Source organism: Pangasianodon hypophthalmus, chromosome 3 (genome assembly GCF_027358585.1).
Source record: "Pangasianodon hypophthalmus isolate fPanHyp1 chromosome 3, fPanHyp1.pri, whole genome shotgun sequence".
NCBI classification, from domain to species: domain Eukaryota; kingdom Metazoa; phylum Chordata; class Actinopteri; order Siluriformes; family Pangasiidae; genus Pangasianodon; species Pangasianodon hypophthalmus.
The window spans coordinates 5036078-5060423 of NC_069712.1; the positions used below are offsets into that span (position 1 = coordinate 5036078).

At 39.2% G+C, this 24346-nt stretch overlaps 1 protein-coding gene across 1 annotated transcript in view; it reads left to right on the top strand.

The window, feature by feature from the left end:
* The window catches only part of nr3c2 (nuclear receptor subfamily 3, group C, member 2), a 108008-nt gene that overhangs the window by 62378 nt on the left and 21284 nt on the right, over positions 1-24346 (top strand). Inside the window, exons 4-6 of the mRNA XM_034302676.2 lie at positions 9625-9741; positions 13482-13772; positions 18012-18156. Of these exons, the coding sequence (XP_034158567.1) occupies positions 9625-9741; positions 13482-13772; positions 18012-18156 (553 nt within the window). The remainder of the gene's footprint in view (positions 1-9624; positions 9742-13481; positions 13773-18011; positions 18157-24346) is intronic.

The window sequence follows — 24346 nt, forward strand, 5'->3', positions numbered from 1 at the left end:
CGTGGCATTACGGATAGCTTCATGTGATCTAGGTTATGACATTATACACAGGTCACTGCTGTCTACGTTACAGTATTATAGATTGCTCCATTTTTACATCTAAGTTATGCCATCTAAGACATCTAAGTTATGCCATTATGGGCAAGTCAATGACACTGCTGTTATAGCATTATGGGAAGATCTGTGTTACTACATACTACATTACATTAAAATGGATAGCTCCATATTTAAATTATGTCATTATGGCGTGTCAGGAATGGCACTATGGATAGCGCTATGTAATCCATGTTATGGCATTATAGATAGGTCCATCCACATTACTGCATTTTGCTTAGGTCGATGGCATCCATGTTATGGCATAATGCTTAGCGCTCTATTATTCGCATTATGCTTCACCCTATATCATTCATGTTATGCCATTATGCTTAGCACTGTGTCATCCAGATTTTTGCATAATGCTTAGCACTATGGCATCCATGTTATGGGGTTATGCTTGGCTCTATATCATCCATGTCATTTCATTATGCTTAGCACTATGTCGTCCACATTTCGAGGTTATGCTTAGCTCTGTGTCATCCACGTCACTGCATTATGCTTTGCACTATGTCATCCACGTTATGGCATTATGCTAAGTGCCACATTATTTACGTTATGGGGTTTGTGGATAGCTGTTGTTACATTATATTGTAGGATGTTTAACCAAACTCTCCACAGATGAATCCCTAGTGGGGTGGTTGCTAGTACACTACAGTTCCTCTGCGTGTGTGTGTGTGTGTGTGTGTGTATGTGTGTAATGGGATGTTCGTGTTTTAGTGAAGTGTATACTGAATGGTCTTTCTGTGCTGCTGTTCAGCTGTGGACCAAAATAGCATCCATTCCTTCATAATGACAAAGCTTTATGGAATTTGGCTGCTGCTCTAGACAAGGCATTTCAAACTGAGCAAGCTTTAGCTGTAGGGCTTTAGCTCTTATTAGGATTTATTGAGAGAATGGGGAAGGAAATGTCAGAAAATGGTGTACATTTTAGGTTACAAATCACTATTTGGTCAAGCACATGGTCAACTTTGGAGTTGGACATTTTTAGTTTGAATTTGGTTCCTGTTTAAGGCTGGGATGTGTGTGTTATGTCACATAGTGGTACGCGGTAGGAACTTTACAAGCCGTGAGGTTTGCCGTGGGTGGGATAAGACAAAGCCGTTGAGCCTTTTCACAGTTTTCCCGGCATCGACACACTTTTGACTCATCGGCTGGCTGTGTCTTCAGCCCAACTCCCTAACCACAGATAGGCAGTTTGTTGATACTGTACAGCTTGGCCCTGTAAACATCTCCATATGGATTGCAGGGGGAGGGGGGATTTTTTTTCTCCTTTTTTTAAGTGCTTGTTGAATGCATATTATTGAGAATGTTATCAAAAGCTTGGCATGGCACAGCATTTAACGATATTCAGTGTCAGTTTTAATGAGTGGTTATTCAAAAGGGGTTTTACCGAGCGTGCAGTGGCAGCAAGGAAAGCCTGTTTTACCGGAGGTGTAGTAGAGCTGACACACAGCCAGGGAAAGGTAACCAAAATACTGATGGAAATCACTCTGCTCCAGTGGAGTCATTTAAGGACAAAGGCTTCTCTATTTCAGTATGACAGGCAGATTTTTCTACCAATCAGGCGCTGGTTCTGAGCATAATGAAAGAACATTTATGTGTGGGAATGGATGTATTACAAAAAGGAAGTTTATTTAACTTGTTAACGATCTGCTCTTTTAATTAGATAAAAATATAATCCAAAGGTTGTTAATACCTATTATAATCCCTGCATTGCATAGCTCATTTCTTTTCCAGTTTACACAAGCTAATGATTGGAGCAAATAAGGAAGGTAAAGATGACGTGTAACACAACACGCATCATGACCGATCCTATCCTCAGCTGACCTCTGCATGTTTGCTCTTGGCACCGGCGCTTTAAATATCTGCCATCTCTTCCGCCTTCTGGGTGATGCCTTTGTTCTTTGACACTAATGCAAAATGCACGAGTGCTCGGAGGATACAACGTTTGTGGCTAAGCAAATGGCGCAGGCTAGTATCAGATCTTGCGGATCTGTGCTTTCACCGTTTTCTGGGACGTGGGCAGGCCGCCCCGACGTGTTTATAGTGTCGATAAAATGGCTTTTGTCTGGGCTTGTTGATAGACTGTCCTGAAGCCATATCAGTCCATCTGAGTAACCACAGCAACCCATTTTGGGATATCGAGCTGGAAGATCAAGCCCAGTTATGGTGAGAAGAAGCCGTCTATGAGGGAGCTGCTGATTTTTCAACACATCCACATGAATAATCAGCAAAGCACTGTGTTCATGTGTATGTACAAGTGGGTTATCCTTCTAAAGTGGTGTTTATGAGATGGGGGAAATAATGCCCAGCATGTGGCATGCATGTGCCGGAGAAGTCGTTTACAGACAGTCTTCAGTAGTTTTCAGATAATTTTCGGTCTGAAAATTCAATTTGACTTTTGGTAAATACATACACAAAAAACCTGTAGAATGCCATTCAAAGGGAGGGCAATATTAAATGTATAAAGATAACATGAAATAATTAATCCTATAAATCATTCTAAGAAGCTCTGGAGAGGCCAAGAAAAGATTTCTCGCTATCTTAACTGGAGGGAATATATCTCCGGAGGACTGAATTTTACAGCGTTTTTTTTTCCTCCCTCTCCAAACTTCATGCTCTCTGGCACTGCAGATAAAAAGTGCAATTTTATAGCCAATTAATATGGGTGGAACACCAAATAGTTAAAAACAACTTTGGAAATTACCTTGATGATCATGAGTAGGATTATACACAAATACCAACCTGTGTAGCGTGATTCCGAATACGGATAACTTTGCTTTATTTATTTATGCTATGAACCTAAGCTGTACGGAGCTATACAGGCACTCCTGCTGCCTGATGGGATACCAGTGCCTGGTCCTGACACACTTCTACTGCTGTGGCTCGTCTTGCCCTCCGGACCTCCCTGATTCATCCTGATACCGTTCTCCTGCTTGGAGCTTCTGACTCACTTTCAGCTGTTGTGGAAGCTCCCACATGAGTGCCCTAAAGATTTGCAGGAAAACAGTTTATGCCCAGGACTCACACTTCAGTGGATAATTTCACTGTCGATTTGTACCTAAGAGCTGCTGCAGTAATCATAAAAACTCTCCTGTGCTCATCCCAGGACTCTTATTCACTATGGGCTGCATTCAGAGTTGAGTAAAAAGTTGAATGGTAAATGGTGAAGATTTAATACCAAAATTGCTCACGTCAGTATTCAGGCCTCAGACGTAACTACACACTTAAGCACTATTCAGAAGTCGAGTGAGAGCTGTGCATACAGGATGGACTTTGTCAAAAAATAGAGGCGAGTCTCAGTTACGCACGATTTTTTATGCACATTTTAAGCACATTTTCAGGCGTGATATCGGCTTTAGCTAGGAGCAGTATTATGTCCAGCGCCACTGTCTGACAGTCTGATCCTAACCGCATCATGTCATGCTGACTTTTCTGTTTGGGGTTGCAGATACACTCTGAAAATCAATGGAATGCCATTTGAGGTCAATAATAAATACAGCAATATGACCCTATTAATTAATTGATTATATTGTATTTTTTTTCTGCACAGAGGACATCGGAAGAGACAGCAACTTAATCAGACATGACATTGCAGATCTCAAGGATAAAATATTTTATGGATAAAATTATGAACAAGACTATAAGCTCTAAGTGTAGCAGATGAGTGCTCAGTCTGCTCTACTTTACAGAAGAGCACGTTGAATAAAAAATGGCATTGTTTTATTAAAAGCAAACAACTTCATGACCTCAATATCGTATCACATGACTTCATTAAGTCGTGTGCATGATATAAAAATTAAAATGCTCATATCGAACATGCAGTTTTCAACATTTTCCACACTCAGTACTGTTTGTCTTTACTCTTCTACACCTGTGTACTGTAATGATTTATAATTTCTCTTTCTGTTTTTACCCAAATGAGGACAGGCTCCCTTTAGAGTCTGAAGGTTTCTTCCTCATTAGGGATAATCTACGATAAATCTACACCCGGATTTCTGTAAAATGACAATGTGACAATGTCTACTGTTAAAAGCGCTATACAAATAAAATTAAGTTGAATCGAAGTTGCTAACGTACGTTGAGATGAGCAAAATGAGGCAAGTAGAGAAAAATGATCTACAGGAAGTTGAAAAATAGCCGCAGTAGGAAACTTGGGCGTTCACCTTCAACTTCTAGTGTCTTGTTAGTGACACAAATATCCTGTACACTGATGACTTTAGACAAGTGAACGATTAATGAACTCTATTCCAGAGAGTCTAAAATAAGCATAATTAAGTGAAGTCATGATGAATTTGTAACTCAGAGACAAACCGGGCTTTTTGGAGCTCGTGAATGCTTATTTTTTTCAGACGAGGCTTCATGTGAAAGTCGTTACGGAGCCACCATGGGAGCCTCTGCAGTTCGGTCCAGCAACAACATCCATTAGAGCAAGTCGCCATGACTCAGCTGGAAGTGTACTGAATGGGTCTAACATATGCTGTTAAGGAAATAATCGCGCGCTGATTCACATGCCCTCGCGGTCCAGCTGCTGCGTTGTCATGTCGATGCAGCGCGCCACTGCTAATGGCTAATGCTAATCCGGGGAAGGCTGCGTGCTTGCCAATTAAATCTAGGTCAGAAATATAGCACTGCTAGCATTCAAACAGTCCTGAAGCACTGAATTTGATGAAGAAGATTGATGAAAATGATGTCCCCAAAAGATTCCCCCAAGCCTCTGATTAGGCAGAAGCCCCAGTTTGGACACAGGTGTGAACACAAAAAGATTCTCTTTAAATCATTAATGATTTACAGAAAGTTTTATTAACAGTAAGTTTTGTAAAGAGCTTTGTTGATTAGATACATTACATGAATTTTTTATAAAGTCCTTCAGTCCTGTAATTATTAATGTTTTAAATGCAGTTAGTACAGTGCTGTTTTGTGCTGTTCAAATTAGCTAGTTAACTTGGCTAACATCACCTTAGTGGCTAGCTTACTTAGGTAACATTTGCTAGCTAACTAACATTAACTACTAGCTAATTTGGCTGCTGTTTGCTAGCTCGATAACTAAATACAGCTAAAGTACTAACTTTTAGTTAGCTAAATTGTGTAAGATGCTAATTCTGGTGAGGTAGCTAACATTGTTATTGGAGAGATGGTTTGTGAAAACTTTTAATAAATTGTCTTTGCTGTAATTACATCATTTGACTTAAAATATTCAAAATTTTCAGGAGTTTTTTTGTTTGTTTTTTGTCAGAATGTAATTTTCTGGGGAATAAAAATGACAGGCACTTCATATTAGTGGATTCTACTGAAGATATGGCAAGAGACAGAGGGAATGGGACGATGAGTGAAATGATTGTTGTTCAGATTTACGTCAGTTTTTAATACTTTTTATATTACCTTTTTAATTTTACCTTGTTTCATTCAGGTCTAAAAGACCTAAACATAATAAATTAAATACAATTTTAATTTAGATTTATTAGGATTGGATTTTTAAAAACGATTGTTCAGGTTTATTAAAAAAAAAAAAGCCAAGGACAATGGAAAATTATTTGAATTTGGTTTCACTTTTAATAAAAATAAAGCAGGTCATTTTAGCTGAAACACCACATGAGGGTTTAAGAGCTGCGTACTTGTGCGTGTGCATTTGCTGCCTCAGTAGAAGCTGTTACGGGGCAGGCTGAGGTGGAAATAAACGGGACGTTGTGAGGAGTGATGCGTGATGAGGCATGGTGCTCTGCAGTGTTGGGGGTCTCCCATGGGGATCTCTGATTAATGTCAGAGCTGACAGCCTGAGTTCTGCACCTGAGCGTGTCCCTTCATGCAGTGACATAACCGGCTAAAAGTAGCCACTGACTCGCTGAGGAATGAACACACACACACACACACTCACTCAACCTAGTCAGAATGATGGAACACAGATTATAAACCCCTTTTTTTGTGAAGTAACAGCATAAATAAGGCATAAGATCAAATGTTGGTATATGGTAGAGTGTGTGTGTGTGTGTGTATGGGTATAGGTGTGGCAGAAATACAGTATTTTTGCTGTTTTCATGACCCTCGGTGCAGGCGGTCACATGGTTCAAAGCAGTGCAATTGTTAAAAAGATGGAGATATGTGGAATGAATACAGCAGTAGATGTGGTTTTGTGTGTTGCTGAGACGTCCAATCAAATCAGCTCCTCTCATTCCTTTTACAAACCGAGAGTGTGACAGTATTTTAGCGCAGTGACATTTTTCAGGAATTAAACACCTAAGGGTGTGCTGTTACGGGATAGTAATTAACAACAGGATGATGTGACGAAGCGGAGTTACTGTTAGCACCCCGGAGTTGATTTGTTTCTAATTACAGCATGTCCTGAATTGTTTGCTCTTCTTATACTACAGTAATCTGTAAATACTAAAGTTTTTTTATTGATTAAAGAATGAAATGTCATACTTTTTATCCATTTCTAGTTATATTTAATGGTGTAGAATGTCTGAGAAAATTGTTACGAAAAAAGCGACCTAATGGTTTGATTGCTTCATTGCTTCATTTCTCTCTCATGCCTCTCAGCTTGCGATCTGATTGGTTAAGACATAAAAAAGCACTCCATGCTTTTCTTAGTCAAAAGATCCTCTGTGATCATAAAAACGTCAACAAGAAGTTTTCAAAAGCAGCTTCTCGTACGATTCCGTGCAAAGCGTGTGATGGTGGTTGAGTAAACACAGAGTGTGAAATTAAAAAATAAAAACAATAATGTTTACAATGATAATAAGATAATAAGCAGCAGTAAAACCAGTTATTTAATCACTAGTGATATTAGTATGCGTAAGTTCAGCCTGTTGTGAATTTTGGACATTGTACATGTTGCATGTATGCGGATGTAGACATTCTGTACATTGTGAAGGACAGATTTGCAACATCTTCCAAACACACAAACTTCTTCTTCCCTCACTATGTTCTGCGCACCCACGGACACACATGGTAAACACTCAACGTATTTGCATTCACTTCTTTAGGGCAATGATTAACAGGATTCGTGGGAGAAGCTCGGCACAGCGGGTGAAGAGGTGTGTGAACGGATTTCAGGTCTGATCTGCATCAGTGTTGGAGCAATGGAAAAGATGGGGGAGGTTAGATGGAGGAGGGCGAGCAGGAGAAGGGGGGTAGGGATGGAGGGAGGGGAGGGAGGGGGGTGGGGGGGGGGTGTATTTCCTGTGTCGCAGTTTACTGTTTTTTAGAGCAAGAAAAATGGGCTTATGTAACGAGTCACGTGACCGAGCCAGAAATAGTGGCGGAGCTACAGCTGCCTTTGCTCTTCCAAGCAGATCCCGGGCTTTTCTGGCAGCCTCAACTTGAACACATTCCTCCTCGCCAAAAAAACCCGAGCGTCACAGTGAGACCCGGCCTGAGCGCAGATTTTTGGGAAGTTAGATTTGTGGAGAGGAACTAAGCAGACGCTCGGAGTGCAGGAGAGAAGGAGAGCTTGAGGGAGAGGGATCTAGTGGGAAGCAGGAAAGAGCAAGAGAGAGAGGAGTAGCGAGTGACACACACACACACACACACACACACACACACACATACTCAGAGCAGTGTGCAACCTTGCAGCGCGGCTTGAGGCCGGGAAAGCAGCATGCGGGAGATTTTAAGGCGCACACACTCGTACACATGAATGTGTACACACACTTACATAAATGGGGAACGGAGTGTATTTACAGTGAGCATCACTCTTTCCTGAAACACCCATTAAAGAGGATTTCACCTTCAATTCCCTCCATTAATTGATGTTTGCGTATGGATTTATTGATAGAAAAATGTAAAGAATAGCATTAAACACATCTTACTAGCTACAAAACTCATATACTTAAGAAAAGTGTAAGCTGCTTAACCGATATGATGTGATGAAGCCTGAAAGTCCTTATAGACAAGTCTGTCCTCTTGGCAGCCATCTTGGTAATGCCCGCAGGCCGTTATTTCCAGTCACACAACACTTCCATGTTCTTAAAAACAAAGCTGTATGAACTCCAAATTGATGTGTAATCACAATCACTGTTAAAATCTGGCGTAAAAAATGTGAGGTTCACATAACAAAAATCTCCCCTGAAGTTTTAGCTGAACTGTTTTAGTGTATAAGATTTATTTTCATCACAGTTTATGAATATTAGCGTTAATTATAGCTAATCCACAATAAATTGTGCATTCTCTTTGTCCTATTGAGTTGATTGGTGTGAGGATTTCCGTAACATTATACATTAGTGCTTGTGTCAGTGTAAGGATCCGATAGGCCTGGGTTTACCAACAAGGGCGGGACTTCCTGTAATTCAGCTGCCATGTTGAGTGTTACACCCTTCCCTGTTCATATGTCAACTAGTGGACTGTCTCACTGATGAAAGTTTGTGTTAATAATACATTTTTTGGCCAACCTTAAAGCATAATTTATAATATCACATACAATCACGTATACAAAATATACACTTGGGGGCATGCTGTTATAGGAAAATAATCAAAAATGAGGTGGTGTCATGTGGCCTGAAATGAAGCATAGTTACTGTTACCATTCCAAAGTTCATTATTTTCTTATAACAGCACATGACAAAGTGTTTTATTCCTCTTATACCACAACAATTTGCCAATAGTTACATATTTTTTTTATTTATGAAGAGGCTGAGTCAGATGAAAACCTTAATCTTTTTATTATGCATTGTCTGTTGCAAATAAATGTCACGAAAGTTTATAATTTTTCTATCTAATTTAATTTCCCTTTAGTTGAATGCAAGTGTCTGGATTCCCTTTAAAAAAAATTGATTCAATTCTAACTTATATCACACTTTTAGCGTTTTCATTTGACTCACCCTCGTAAATCATGACACATCACACTTTTTATCCATTTATAGTTACATGTAATGTTGTCGAATGTCCACAAAACAAATTAGTTCCTGTTATCGCTTGCGTTATAGCAGCTATAAACACTTGTTTCCTCATTAGCCTGTCCTTTGAAGTTAAGAAGACAAAAACACAGCTTGTCACATAAAGCATAAAGGAGAAACTCATCTGTCTTTCCCATCTCTGATGTAAAACTTTACAGCGTTACCTCTTTCTGTTAGAAAGCACTGACACTGAAGACTCTTTCCAAAAATGTTAAATAAGCGTATTCCAATGAGAAGGACTTCAGCAGCCGCTAAGCAGCGTCCTCTCAAATGACGATATCCATGTTGTCCAGGATAAAAATATCATGTGTGTTGAATGTAATGGTATAATATAACAATATAACTGATAATCATCATGTACCTGGTCTATAGTGGTGTGAAATGTGGAAGAAAAGCATTTTGTCTTCTGTGGTTGGATCAAAAAATTGTTTTCTATTCTGCGTTTAGGCAAGTTACATCATTAGTTCCTTACAGAAATGCGCAAGAAATCACAAAAGACAAAATAATACGTACAAATATTAGTACTACACATGCTTGCCAAGTTTATCTACAACCAAAACGATTTTTAACATGCGTGACTGATATACTGAAGATAACCACTATTAAATCCTCTCTTCCTCTCCGTCTCTGTCCACAGGTCAGCACAACTACCTGTGCGCTGGAAGGAACGACTGCATCATTGACAAAATCCGACGGAAGAACTGTCCGGCTTGCCGAGTACGAAAGTGTCTGCAGGCAGGGATGAATCTCGGAGGTAATCTCCAGCAACAATAAACACACAATAAAACTATATACCAAGCAATCCCTCTGTAAGAAACTTCCATTTTCACACGTTATCGCTATTATTAGAAAAGTCACATTGCACAGAGTAAAGCAGCGAGAAATATTTCTGCAATGGCAGCAGTTAAACAGAACGATCGCTTACTAATGACTGCGGCCCTGCTAAATGCTCACTCTTTACATAAACACAAGCTTTTATGGAAAGAAAAATGAAGTGACAGTAATGTTTTGTTAACTCTGAGGTCACCCTGTTCACATCATGAGAGGGGTCCGTTCACATTTGCATGTATCTCAAACAAAAGTAAAGTTCTTTCTTTTTTAAAAAAATTCTGGTTACAAGTAAAAAGGGAGAAAATTATTTTTAAAGATTTCATTCTGATATTTTGAGAGTCAATATTTGCACATAGATATCCAACAACCTGATCAAAGCGTGACGTTCAGTGTGTGAGGAAATCGCGTTTAGCTAGCAGGCTTTCAGACGTCTTTAAGCACACAGAGTGTGACTAAATTCTGGCAAACCATAATTGGGTTTGCACTTTCAAAAAACAATTCTCACCCAAAGTCTCATGCATGTTTTAGTGGATAATCTTACATGGATACTGTAGATTCGTGCCTAAGAACTTCTGCTGTAATCAGCAGCGTTAAACGTGTTAAGCTTAAAAGGACACATATTTATGGTTCAAATCAGGGTTGATGAGTGTCAACTTATAATAGACAAATAACAATGGGCTTCATTTATCAGTCATTTAATACATTTGTGTGTAAATGTTTTTGTAGACCAAACTGAATTTAAAAAAAAATCCTGACAGATTTACAAAAGTTTTGGTAACGCTGTTTTCCTTCACACTCATTTGCATATGTTGATAAATTCCAATAACCCATAAATTACTAATTACAGCTGATGTATATTTAGTGATGCCAATAAAACTCTATAAAAGCAAAGCTTATACAGCTGAAAATGACAAAATGATGACTAAACGGTCCTCTTAAATGTGGTATACGCGAAATCTTCCAGTGATGCAGCTCTGCCATTGTAGCACGTCAGCTACTGGACCCTCACTAACTCGTCCCTCTTTTATATAGCGCCATTACTTTTGTCCAAATTGAGGAGCTAGTCTTTCTTTCAGCCCATATTTTAAAAATAATTATTACATTTGTGTGTGCAAGTGAAATAACTAAGTGATTTACAGTATAGTCTGTATATAGATTTGCAGTGACTCATCACCAATTATACGATTTGAATCCAATCAATCAACGTTCACATTAGTAAGTCTCCTTAGATGATATACGTACAGAAAGTCAGGAGCTCTCGTAGGATTCAACCATTTTTTTCTGAACTAACTGGATTTTCATGAACATCCCATTTCTTGTGTAAAAGCTCCTGCAAATGATTTACAAATAGATTTTTTGTATTGAGTTTGATAAATAAAGTCTAATGGCTTTTGTGAGCCAGAAAAGCCAAAAATGTCTGTCTATGGACAGCTCTGGTAATAAACAATACTGTTTAAAAATGGCTAAAAAAAAAACCCTACTAGGATTTGATATATTGTGTGTCCCTCTGTACCTTGCTAGTTTTAAGCAATCCTGACAGTTTGGCAGATTAAGCAAACAATTACTCAGGATTCCAAGTTCACCAGCTGAAACCTGGCACACACTGGGCTCCATCTCTTTCCACATCTGATCTATTTCTAACACATTTCTCTGAGCAGCCCCGGCAATGCAGTCCTCACTAAATTCCCCTGCTTTGGTGGAGGAGGACGTGCTTCAGCGACTGATTCACTTGCTTTGGTTCCCTGAAGTCCAAAAACAGTGTCCTTATTCAGGCTTTCCAGGCAAGACGACTGAACCTGAGTGTGTGAATGACACATTTCTTATTTAACAGTCACTCAGCCAGACATTAAGCGGTTTTCTCTGTCAGTGTTTACAGAATGACTGTGCACTGATTTCAAGAATTCTTGCTTAATATACTGTATGAATGACAATAAATAGCTGGTGGGATACAGCCGCTACGTGAGATGGACGTACTGGATGTGTAAAATGTTATCGAGTTTGACTGCAGCAGTGCTTTTTCACGCCAGGCCGTTTGATTGATGGCCTTGTTCTAAAACCAGTGCAATTTTCTACTTATACGCATCATTGCACATGGAACTAACATCGTTTCTCTCAAATCGGATTCTTAGGTTCTGCTAAAAACAGCTGCATAATTGCAGTCTCTTATTGTGTCAGGTCTTATCAGTCTTGTTTATGTGGGTTCATACAAAATCACTGTGATTTTGTACTTGTATTGTATTTGGATTTTAAAATAAGTTGTGCTTTTCAAGAAAATTAAAAGAAAAATTGCAAAAACGTCATCACAGGTCACAGGTTCTGTGTTGAGCCCTGCAGCAGAGGGTTTCTCTGGTATAAGGGATTTCAAAGAGAAACGTGTTCCCTTAACTATTCACAGAACCCTTCAGGAACCTTTTTTCCCTAAGAATAACACCCAGTGCTATGTAGCGCTTTTAAGGAGTCTTTGGTTTGTTTCTCAGGGGAAACCCTTAAATACACTATCTAGAATTCTACAACAGGTTGTTTCATCACAGAAGGTCCCAGATAGAAACCTGTTAGAAGCCCTTAACCATCCAAGGAATCCTTCAAGAACCCTTTTTCTAGGAGTAAGATTCAGTACTACCTAAACAGCATACTTTTAGAAGAAAAAGGTCAAATCTAGGCCCATTAAGGTGCCTTCAGTTTGTTCCTTAAAAGTTCTATGTAGAATTCTACAACAGACTATATTCCTGTCCTGAGAAAGCTAGAATTATCTGAAGAACCCTTCAAAAACACTTTAAGTCTTTTTACACTCAGTACTTCCATAACAGCACGGTCTTAGAGAGAGACAGAAAAAGAGTTAAATCTAAAAGAGTTAATGGTTCTTTAGGTTTTTCATTCTGTGGACATCCTTAGAGGTTTTATGTCAAACCCTGCCACAGAGCATTATTCTGGTAGGGTTCAAAGTAGAACCACTTAGGAAAGCTGGCACCCTTACCGTCCAAAGAACCCTTCAGGAACATTTTAAGAGTATAAGATTCAGTACTACCTGACAAGCACACTAGTTAAATCTAGAACCTTTAAGGAGTTGTCAGTTTTTCTTCGCGGGCAGCCCTTAAAAGTTCTCTGTTGAACCCTACAACAGACTGTTTCCCTATCAGAGCCGGTTCAGATTAGAAGCTTATTATAAAGCTAGAACCTTTAACAATTCCTGCAACCCATCAGAAAAACCTTATTTAAAAAAAACAACTCTAGAACACTTGATGGGGTTCTTTGGGGAACCTTTAAAGGATTTATGTCAAATCCTCCAACAGATAGAGGAAGCTCAAAACTTTAACTAACCAAAGAACCTTTCAGGAATGATTTCGAGTGTACAGTATTGAGTGTGAGACTCAATACTACACTCGTATAGTACAGTCTTATAAAAGATCAAATCTAGAACCATAAAGTGGTCTTCAGTTTGTTCTTCCGGGGCAAGGCTCTGTGTAGAACCTGAACACATGCCTTTTCCCCATCAGATATTGTAACAACCAGAATCATGATAGAATGCTAGAAATTTCAAAAACCCCAAACTCCAGTTCTCTAACATTATATTTCTGAACTTGAATTTGAAAAAAGCTCCCTTTTTATAAGCATTTAAAAGCTGACCCCAACCATTGCTAATGTTGATTCCATTTCCTCCCACAGCACGGAAGTCGAAGAAGCTGGGAAAGCTGAAGAGTGTGAGCGAGGACTCGACTCTTCAGAACTCGGAGAAGGAGCTGAGCTCGAACATGGCTCTGGTTCCTCGTGGTGCCTCTGTGGCTCCCTTCCTCTCGCCGTCTGTGTGCAGCGTGCTGGAGCTCATTGAGCCTGAGGTGGTGTTTGCAGGTTACGATAACACGCTACCTGACACCACCGATCACCTCCTCACCAGCCTCAACAAACTTGCCGGCAAGCAGATGGTGCGTGTTGTCAAGTGGGCCAAAGTACTTCCAGGTATGATTCACACTTTATTAAGACTCTAGATTAAACTATTTAAATATACAAGAAAGAAGTCTTGCTTCTTGAGATCAGGAGTAGAATTTTATCTGATTCAGCAAAAAAAGTGTTCAGGAACTTCTTATTTCTTCAGCAGTAAAGTTCGGCATCTCATTTATATATAAGAGCTTTTCTGCATTTTCGTAGTGTTACAACCTGAAACTGAAATGGATGTAATTGGGATAATATGTCAGGAATTGGTTATAAAAAAAAAAAACATTACGAATCTATTATTAGACATGGAAATAATATGGCAGAACCACAACTCTGCCTAGAGGATGCCATCCACCAAAAGCCATAAGGTGATTAGAAGAAGCCAAGGGTAACACTCAACGTGATGCTCCCACCACCATGCTTCACTGTAAGGATTGTGTTCTCAGAGTGATGAGCAATGCTGGGTTTCCCCTAAACATAGTGCTTTTGTGCCAATGCCAAAAAGTTCTGGACTCATTTTGGCCTCCCAGACCAGAGAACATGGTTCTCCAACATGTCTTTTAGCAAACCCCAAACATGATCTCAAATAGTTCATCACTCTAACATAAATCTATGTAGAGTGTCCAGCCTATGGTTGTCCTTTGAACAGATTCTCTACAGAATCTTCAGAGATTTCCTTGGTCTCTTGGTTGCTTCTATGACTAATCCCCTCTACCTGGTCACTGATCAGTGACTCATGGTCTTGCCATATTCTTTCCATTTTGAATAAGACGCTCTGAGGGATTTTCAAAGTGTGTGATTTTTTTAAAATAACCAAACCCCAATCAATACATTTCCAGAAGTTTATCTCAGACTTGTTTTGATAGCCCCTTGGTCTTCATGATGCTGTTTGTTTAAATATGTTCTCTAACAAAATCCTGGTTCTTCCAAGAACAAAAATTTCAAATTATATTGATCTTGTTTCCCTCTTCAATATTATGGGCTATTTTGTGTTGCCTCATGATTCATATAATCCCGATAAAGTCCATTTCAGTTCCAGGTTGTAACACTACAAAATGTGGAAATGTTCAAGGGGGGTGAATACTTATGCACTGAAAGCTAATGCAATAGTAATAAATTTAGTTGGACATTTTTCATGCATTTTAAATCAGCTCTGAAATCAGCGTACTACAATAATACCTATAGCTGTAGCTAGTTGCAAACTAATGCAACAATCATTTGCTACACCACACACAGAAACAGAGATGTAGTGCAGTGTGTATAACTGAATTATCATCACCATAATGTAGAGAATGTGGTGTTGACTACAGTTTTGTAACGCTGCAGTTCACACTCCAGTCGTTAAACTCACCCCCTCTGAGAAGCCATTTGTTGTATTGCAATTATTTGATACCAGGGTGTCTGCTCGCTTTATCCAGATGTAAAAATAGAAAGTCAGGCAGACACAAGGGGAAACTGGTCCTCGCTGACTTTCAGACACACGCTGAGATGAAGAGTGCCTCAGTTCAAATCAAGAATGGCTGCTTATTCTGCATTATTGGGATAGCAGTATCGTAACGCTTAGTGTGTTAATGAGGCAGTATTCATTTCCTAATGAAAAAATCGACCTTCGTAGTGATAAGAATGTATTGCTTATTTAAATGATCACTCTTTAGTTTCGAAGCTTTAAATTGGCCCTGCTGTTGCTTCATATTAACCCTAATCCCACAGCGCTGCTGAATTCTCTATTCTGATTGGTCAGAAGGTTATTATATTCATGCTCTCGTTCTAATACCTTAGCGTTTCTATAGTAACCGCTAAGATGTGGTGGACGCTCCACATAAACAGACTAAAAACTTGTGTGTAATTATTGATCAATTTTCAGTGAGGAGATGTTTATTTAGTATTTTTATTTAGTATTTATTTAGTATGAAAGAGAGTAAAATAGAGGCTGGTGTGAGAACGACTGTTTATAGCAGCTATAACATTCCGCAAAATTAAATGTACCTCTTTTTGCTAACAGATAAAAAGTATGACGTTTAATTTATACAAAATTGCAATCTTTGGCAGATTTCTGTGGTAGAAGAGGAATAAATTCTTTGATCGACTTTGGGGTGGTAACGGCATCACATCACCACATCGTGGTTTATTCTGTACATATTTTCTGCCAGATATTTATCAATGGATGTCAAATCATCATTTCAGTTATTATGAATATAAATCGTATTTATGAAAGCAGACCTCCAAAAGCATTTTGCATGGCCGGTGGCAGGTGGGAGTGCCAGTAAACCCAATCTCTGTAAAAAAGTATTACCTTCATCAATAATATTAATAAAATTGTACAAATAAGGAAAATGTCTGTGGTATTTGCGTATGCTCGTTTTATGATTTGTCCATATACAAGTCAAGTGCATAAAGTTCACTGTTGGAGAGGTATTACTGGACTTAATATTAAAATGCATTTTATTAAATTGTTCACATATTTCTGTAATGATGTCATGCATGGCAGCAGTGTGTGGCTATGTTTTCCTTTAGAGCTCACAGTGGGAAGTATACAGAAAAATGCATTACATTTGAGTCAATGAGTAAGTGCCTACTTTTAATGAGAAATGTTTACGAGATTCTTGCAGCCCTGCTGTGACATTAAAACCTGTCCAAGGTCTTTGAAGTCATGTCAGTCTGAAATACACTCACGGCTCACTGACTGGTAGCTGTTTTCCCTGACATGGTGCTGGTGCTGGTTCCAGAGCCTATGCCAAACCTCGAACAGTCAGAGCCATTTCCATCAACGATTGGTTCAGTTTCAGAATGAAAATGCTGCTGATCTGGAACCAATTAGCGTTTCCTTAATGGGCTTGGAGGGCGGTGTCATTTCATCACCATGACATGACACCATGGCATTAAAACCAGACAAGGCAAATTATCACCACTGGATATTTGAGAAATGGTGCATGTTAACTTAGTGACTATAGCAAAAATCTCTTTTTTTTTCCACCCATATTCCAACAAACACATCTGCCAGCTCTATTTTCCCCAGTCTGGCTTCCCAATTCTCCAATCACAAAACAGTTTGTGAGTAAGAACTACTAGCCAATCCGTGCTCACGGCATGGGAATAATCATAGTGCAAGAGGTGGAGTTTCTCTGAATACAAGTGTAGGAAAAAAAGTTTCTGGTGAAGGAGTCATCAACTGGTGGACTGCGGCCAGATGTGGATCCAACAAAGCATTTCAGTGGATCAAACTGAGTACTTTACAAGTTACTGTAGATTATTAAGCAACTTCAGCAGAGTTAAGTGACTCCAGTTTTCTAAACACGAACAGTCATGGGTTCTGTAACGGATCCTTTGTTTATCCCACGTGTGTATGTAAATTACTTAGCTGAAGGCAGCTTATCAGACCAGAGACTAGCTACAGTGCCATTTACAAGAGAAGACATAGATTTTTAAATTATATTTACCCTCTCTGGTCTGATTATTGAACCGACAACATGGCTTGGTTAAAAAAAAAAAGTCAATGATGAAGACAGAGACGATTGGGCGGAGAGGTGTGTCAAGCCATAAACAAATCATTCATGGCTAAGCATTAAAAGGTATCTTAGCTGCTTACACAGACCCTTGTAAGGAATGAATTTATGTGCAGAGATCTGGATAACAGATTTTAGTCGAATACAACCATGATTTTTCAACAGCAGAGATCAGTCGGTCAGTCAGTCAGTGAACGAAAAGACCTCTTCTTAACAGAGAAATGTACACAGTTAATAAAAATAATAATTAACAAAAGGTTTGCTGCCTATCCCTAAACCTGGTAAAGCACTAGCACTAGCGCCATGTTGGTGAAAAGGGAACTGAAACCATCTCCCCCTCCTGTTTGACTCATCATAAGCACGTGAGATGGTACAGTATAAAGCAGACTGAGAGCTGTGTTACCTGTCCTCTGTGTTCTCCATAGACAACAGGATAATAAACCAAGACCTTGGGCGTTTCTTGTAATGCTAATTCTAGTGATAGAGCACAACGGTTTATTGCGTCTAGACAAATATTAGCACGGGTAAACATCCAGCTATGGTGCCAGAGAAACAGCCTGACTCTATCTACCTGTGTGTACACAACTTTGTTTGCCTGCTTGTTCATGTATCACTGAGGTAATTCTTAACACGCAGAGCGACACACAGAGTCTCGGCTCAATAACCAGACGCTAGCTTCTGTTTTATTTCTGATAGACTGCAGGTATGATGGAGTGACCAGTTCTAAGTCCCTGTATAGTGATGCTCTTGCTCTCTGCAGGTTTCCGCACATTGCCCATCGAGGACCAAATCATGCTGATCCAGTACTCGTGGATGTGTCTCTCCTCGTTCTCGCTCAGCTGGAGATCCTACAAACACACCAACGCCCAGATGCTCTACTTCGCCCCGGACCTCGTCTTCAATGAGTAAGTGACCCTACTTTTCCTTTAAAGGTTATTGATCAGCCAAGGCTTATGTTACTAAGTAAAGAAAAGCTTTTTAGCCTCCTGAATTATTGCAAAATAACACAATTGTTTATAATTAATATGATCAATTACATAATATAATTTGTACATAATTATGTAATATAATTTGTACATAAGTCACATAATACACAAATAACACTGTATTGGTGCTATTTCGTAATCCATATCTGCAGAAGCTGTACAATGCTATTTATTTATTTATTTATTTATTTATTTATGATTCAGTGTGCCGCCTTTCCTTTCAGCATATAAAGACAATGTGATAAATACTGACAATAAAAGATACAAGAAAACAGTAAAAGTGCTTCTCAAAAATAAGAAAAGAAGTAAATTAAGGCAATCATTTTTTTTTGCTTTTGATTTTATTACATACACAAGGACGTGCAAAGGGACTTTTAGACAAAGAGTTCGTATTGAATTTATCCTTAATTTTCTCCACCAGCTTGTGCGATTTTAAATGCGTGACTAATGCCATGATACAATGAGACTGCGATATTTTTAGACCAGGTGATCATACCATGAACATCTCAAACCGTAATACTTGCACTTCTAACAGACAATTCCACCTTCGAACTCGTCGCTGAGGCTCATTCTGAAAGTGAAACACGAAAGAAAAGTGACTCAGCTTCACCGTGAGACTATGACTGTATTTTTGTAGATAACACTGTGCCATACAGTGTCAGAAACCATATCAGAATTCTGAAAAAAACTCCAGAAAGCTGTTTGAAGTGAGTGTTTGAAGATTAGGCGTAGAGTTTGGATGACGTTAAACCTGTAGCTTCTTTTACTCGCTAGCAAAGAGAACATTGTAGATCCAGTGAAAAATGATAGACGGACACTTGTTCTGGTTTGAGGAAGTAACTGTGTAAATTACATTTTTCAGAATTGTTTTTCAACCATTTTTCAACGTTCTATCTCAGAAAACACATTTCAACACATGTTCAAACATGTTGACCCATCTCAGGCAACAATCTCTCTTTTTTACAAGGTCGCATTGGGTTAAAGAAACACAGCAGAGTATTTACTTTAACTATTTTTTATTTCTTTATTTTATTTATTAAGTGGCCTCATCAGTCAGTATCTTTGAAAATGAAGAAAAAAACAAATGAGAGAACTTCTCTTGTTCTTCATGAAATTTGGATGATGGAACTTCCTGCTGAACCTGTGACTTGCCCAAATATTTCATTGGAGTGAATGATTTGAATGATTGTTATGGGACACGAAGTTAAAAATTTAGTCAAATTATTTTATTGATTATATTTCAAGGTAAGGTGTAGTTACTGTGATATGTGACAGGCAAAATTAACATTATAAGTTATTTATCTGAAACATGAACACATGTTGTTGTGTTTAAATGTCTTTTACCTTTACTTTACATACACATTTATAAATGTAATGCGAGTGGAACACCCCAATCTGAACTCTTCCATATTGTTTGTGCAAATATGGAGTCCAAAAGCCACACTGGCAGTCTCGAGGTCTTTGCCCTTTGACCGTCCTCTGGTTAGATTACGCAGAATGATACTTGTTGATGGATATACATATGCATGAACATTGTGGAAACTGTAAACTGATGTCAGAACTCAGAGCTTAAACCAGCTCCATTCTAAAAGTAGCCATGGCAGTGTAGCGCCTAGGAGCTGAATGAATTGTTCTGCCAGAATAGAAAGCACGTTTTCTCCATAAGCACCCCTTGATCACATCAATGGAGTTGGATAGTGAGGTCAATGGGGCATGTGATTCAGCGAGATAGACAAGAGATTACAAGAAATGGGGGAGTTGAGCAAGGGAGGTGTGTTGTTTCTGATGACAAATGTGATGAGGGAACAGAGCGGCCCCTGCAGGACGACTGCAAAACTGCATCCTGCTGGCTAATATGAGGAGTAAAAAATTGAAATGGCTTGGGTGGCATGTTTATTCTGTTATATGTTTTAACCCTTGAAGTCTTCAGGATGACGTCTGGACTGTCTGATACTTACTCAAACCTGAACAGTATATAAAGTAGGAAATTTTCAGGCACAGAATAAACTCACTCAAAAAAAAATAAATAAATAAAGCTCACTCAATTTGTATGCTTTAAACCAGGAGTGATACGTCCCAATAACAGCCACACCTCAGACAGATGGCAGCTCCTGAGTGCTCCTCAGGTAGCTCCTCCTCCAACACGCTCAAAATGTCCTCTTGGTTCGCAGTGACGTCCGTTCTCAGAGCTGTACTGCTTGGAAATATTTCCCACGCGTCCTGACGTGATAGAGCAGAGTGTGACGAATGTGGCTTGGGTATCTGTGTATTCCTGGCATGCTGGCACAACGTCCCAAACGAGCCCGTCGGGCAATGCGGCTAATTTACTGCCCCCTGGAATGCCCAGCAGTCTGCCAGGACAGTCACGATGCCTCGCGTGGCACTTCTGTTCGAGAACACACACGCATATGTGTGAAAGTTACTGCAGTCCAAAGCGTCAGTGCAGGGTTTGGATGCAGTATGAACACACAGTGTGTTCATCATTACCTCTACAGTACAAACACATCAGACTACCTACTATATATTATTCTGACTGATCAGAAGGTGTTGATTAATTTTCTATAACAGAAGCTCTCATAGTAGTTTTAATGTTAGTGTTTATTGTAGAAATGACTTACATGTGGCGGACGCTCCACAGGAAAAACATATGTAATCATTGATGTGGTGAAGTTTTCAGTGTATTTAACATTTATGGAAGGAGTCTCCAGTGCCAGTGCTTTCTAACAGACAGGGGTAGTCAGGTTTCCACTACAGGAAAATCTTCAGGACAGAGGATTACGTGATTTCCAAAAAAGCGGGAAAGAATCATCTTCAGCATTGTAACTATAGCTTCACTCTCTGGGTAACTGAATCCTATAATACTTGATGCCCTCAAGTGTTTTATTCCTTACTAAGTCAGTGTTATTTATATATTTTTTTAATTCTTGTGATGTCAGAGGTTTTATTCAAATGACAACACAAGTATCCCACTAACACTTAAGTGTTGATTTTTGCCATTTTATTTTTATCTAATTTTTGCATGTCATCATCCCTGCTGTTTTTTTTTTGTCCCTAAAAAAACACTTTTTTTTAAAATTTATATTTATTAATAATTGTCATCATGGCTAATAAATAAAATCTGACCATGCTGTATTTATTTTTGTTAATGAAATTTATACAGTTGATGAATTTTGGTCGTGCTGTGTCATGATGTTTCACTCTCCAGCAAATATCTCAGTGTACAGTAAAAAAGTAGAGCACAGTGGCCTTAAAGGTTATTGATTAACAGCAGAAGATGAAGTGAAGCCCTATTTCTATCAAGTGTTCTATCAAAAAGAGCAAATAATTCTTTTATTAGACATCTCCAGTAGTTTTTTTTTTTTCTGTGCATGTGTGTCCTCAATACCAGTGTACTCTTAGAAAGTTCTTACAGTGAAGCTCTGTTCAAAACCACAAAAGGAAGTATAGTGTAGTTCCTCAAGGGTTATTTCAGTGGTTTAGTATTTTGGTGACTATTTAGAACAGCTTATCTTTAGAAAAGCTTATGTTGTGGGCTTCTACATGGAAGAGTTTAAGTTTTAAAGGTCAAGAGTGCTTTACTGAGGCCACTATGATACTGTAATATCTGCATGTATATTAAAAAGTTAAAAAAGAAAAAAGAAAAAGAAATGGAGATGTTAGTGATGGTTGCAATTTGCGCCATTAAAATGAAAATAATTAATTAATAACCAAGCTCATTGAGAATGAATGCAGCATGTGAATAAAATACAGTTAGAGGACTGTAGTTGTGCAGTATGACTTCAGTCAGAGAGCCCTCCAGCACTACTGTGTGTACATATATCTGTGTGTGTGTGTGTGTGTGTGTGTGTGTGTGGACTGCTAAGTGTCCGCTGTATTTCTGAGGACACCAGGTTTCACACCTCCTTCTCCTAACAACTCATTACCATTGCCTCCATAGCAACTGAGAGCCTGGTAGTGAGAAGCCATGGTCAGTGTTCCTTCCTTTCTCCCTCTCCTTTTCTCCTTTTCTCCTTCTGTCTCCCTCTCGCTCTCTCTCCGGTGCAGTGCCGGGTTTGAGCAATGAGTCTGCACAATCTGAGCTACTGCTAAACAAACTTCATGTAATCATTCGCAAACAGACGTGAGGAGAATAAATGAGGGATTGTAATTGAAGATGAAGACGTTTCTGTGACAGGAAACTGAAACGCTTTCTGCCCATCTGTAAAATCTGTCCTCTTCAGCTTCAGTTTTCAGCACTTGACTATCTTTAATGCCATTGAATTCCCTCATCCGTGCCCTTGTTTACAGCCTGATTGAATGAGACACATGCTGATAAGAGGGGAGAATAAACTGCGCTGACGGATTGACCGCTCTCAGTTCGGGATCAGTGATGAAGGAGAAAGACGAGTGCAGAGACAGACAGAAATCTGAGCCAGTTGGCATTGCAGGTCAGAACAGAGAACTTATAAACAGCTAGTTGAGAGCACTAAAGATGTTTTCTGGAGGCATTAAATGTCAACTAGATGGAAGGCAAGGCATCTTGACTTGTGCTATAATCTCAGAGATGTTTCGCAGGTCATCCAGAAGCATTAAACCCAGTTTTACCTGAGGAATGTGGCGCAGTGGAAAAACATTTGCCCTAGACCTTTGGAGAAAAAGGTTACATCTAGAACCGGTAGTAGTTTTTCGGCTTGTCTGCCTATAGAACCCTACAATAGAGGGTTTCCCTATCAGGTGTGTATATGTTCAGGAAGCTGAGGACCTTTAACTGTTTAGGGTGATCACTCTTTGTGTCCTCGGTTTGCTGTAGAGGAAAAATTCTTAAACATGAAATGCTCTATGAAGATTATTTCCTGTCCACTAAAGAAAAAATGACATTGGTGGTGCAGCGAGTAGCATTCCTGTATCACTTTTGCTCCCACTTCGCAAAAACATGACGGTAGGTCGATTAATGATCGTAGGTGTGAATGTGTGTGTGCATGGTGTCTTGTGATGGATTGGCGTCCCATTTAGAGTGTATTCCTGCATCACACAGTATTCCTGGGATAGACTGGGATAGACTCCTGATCCACCGCAACCCTGACCAGGATAAAGTGATTCCTGAAGAAAGACGAATGAATTGGTCCAGAGGTTCACACAGTGTTCTCACCAATGATACTAATTTTAAAGGGAAAAAATCCACCCTGAATAACTTGCATATCACTATTAATAATTAATATGTGATATTCAATGGCGTCAAGTGCTTATTTTATAATGAAGATCACATTGATTAATGGCTTGATAATAGAGAAGAAAAGAAATTCACTGTACTGTAATGTATATGTGACAAATAAAGGCTTTCTTCTTCTTCTTCTTCTTTAATCGGCAGTGGTTATGATGCTGGACTACTGATTGGAAGGTTGTGAGTTTGAATCCCAGTGCTGCCAAGCTGCCACTGTTGGTTCCTTGAGCAAAGCCCTTAACCCTGATCTGCTCCTCTCAATAATAAGTCGCTATGGATAAAAAAAAAACATGTAAATGCAAACCCACAATCCCATTGGAATACCCGCTGCTGAGTGCTGCAGTGCTTTCATCCTTCAGTCTGTTCAGCTCCTCATCTGTATACTCTGGCTAAAACACACAGGGATAGGGTTTCCCCTTGTGACGCAAAGCACATTATAAATATTTCAATATAAACATATTTCACATGCATCAAGGTGGACTTTCCCTTTAAACAGTTGTCTGATGAAGACAAGGCAGCTCTGTGTGGTTTGTTAACCCTTTCTCATGCCTATATGTGTTTATATGTATATATGTTTGGTGAAATCTAAAAGCCTCAGGTTTGTCTGAGTGGTTTGGGGAACAGTGGCTCAGCTGTGAAGGTTCTCAGCTGATCGGAAGGATGTAAATTTAAATCCCTGCATCGCCAAGCTGCCACTGTTCAGCCCTTGAGCAAGACCCTTAACCTCTCAATGCTTAAAACCTTTTGCAAACAAAAATCAAAGAAAATGATTCTTTGCTTTGATGATTGACTCACTCTCAAGGTTAAAGCTCTGGTTTTTGAATCCAAGTTCAAGTCCCCCGGATCCCTCCCCTTCCCTTTTCTTAAGGCTGTAGTAGTTTTGTTTAAGGAAACGTGACTGTGTGATTT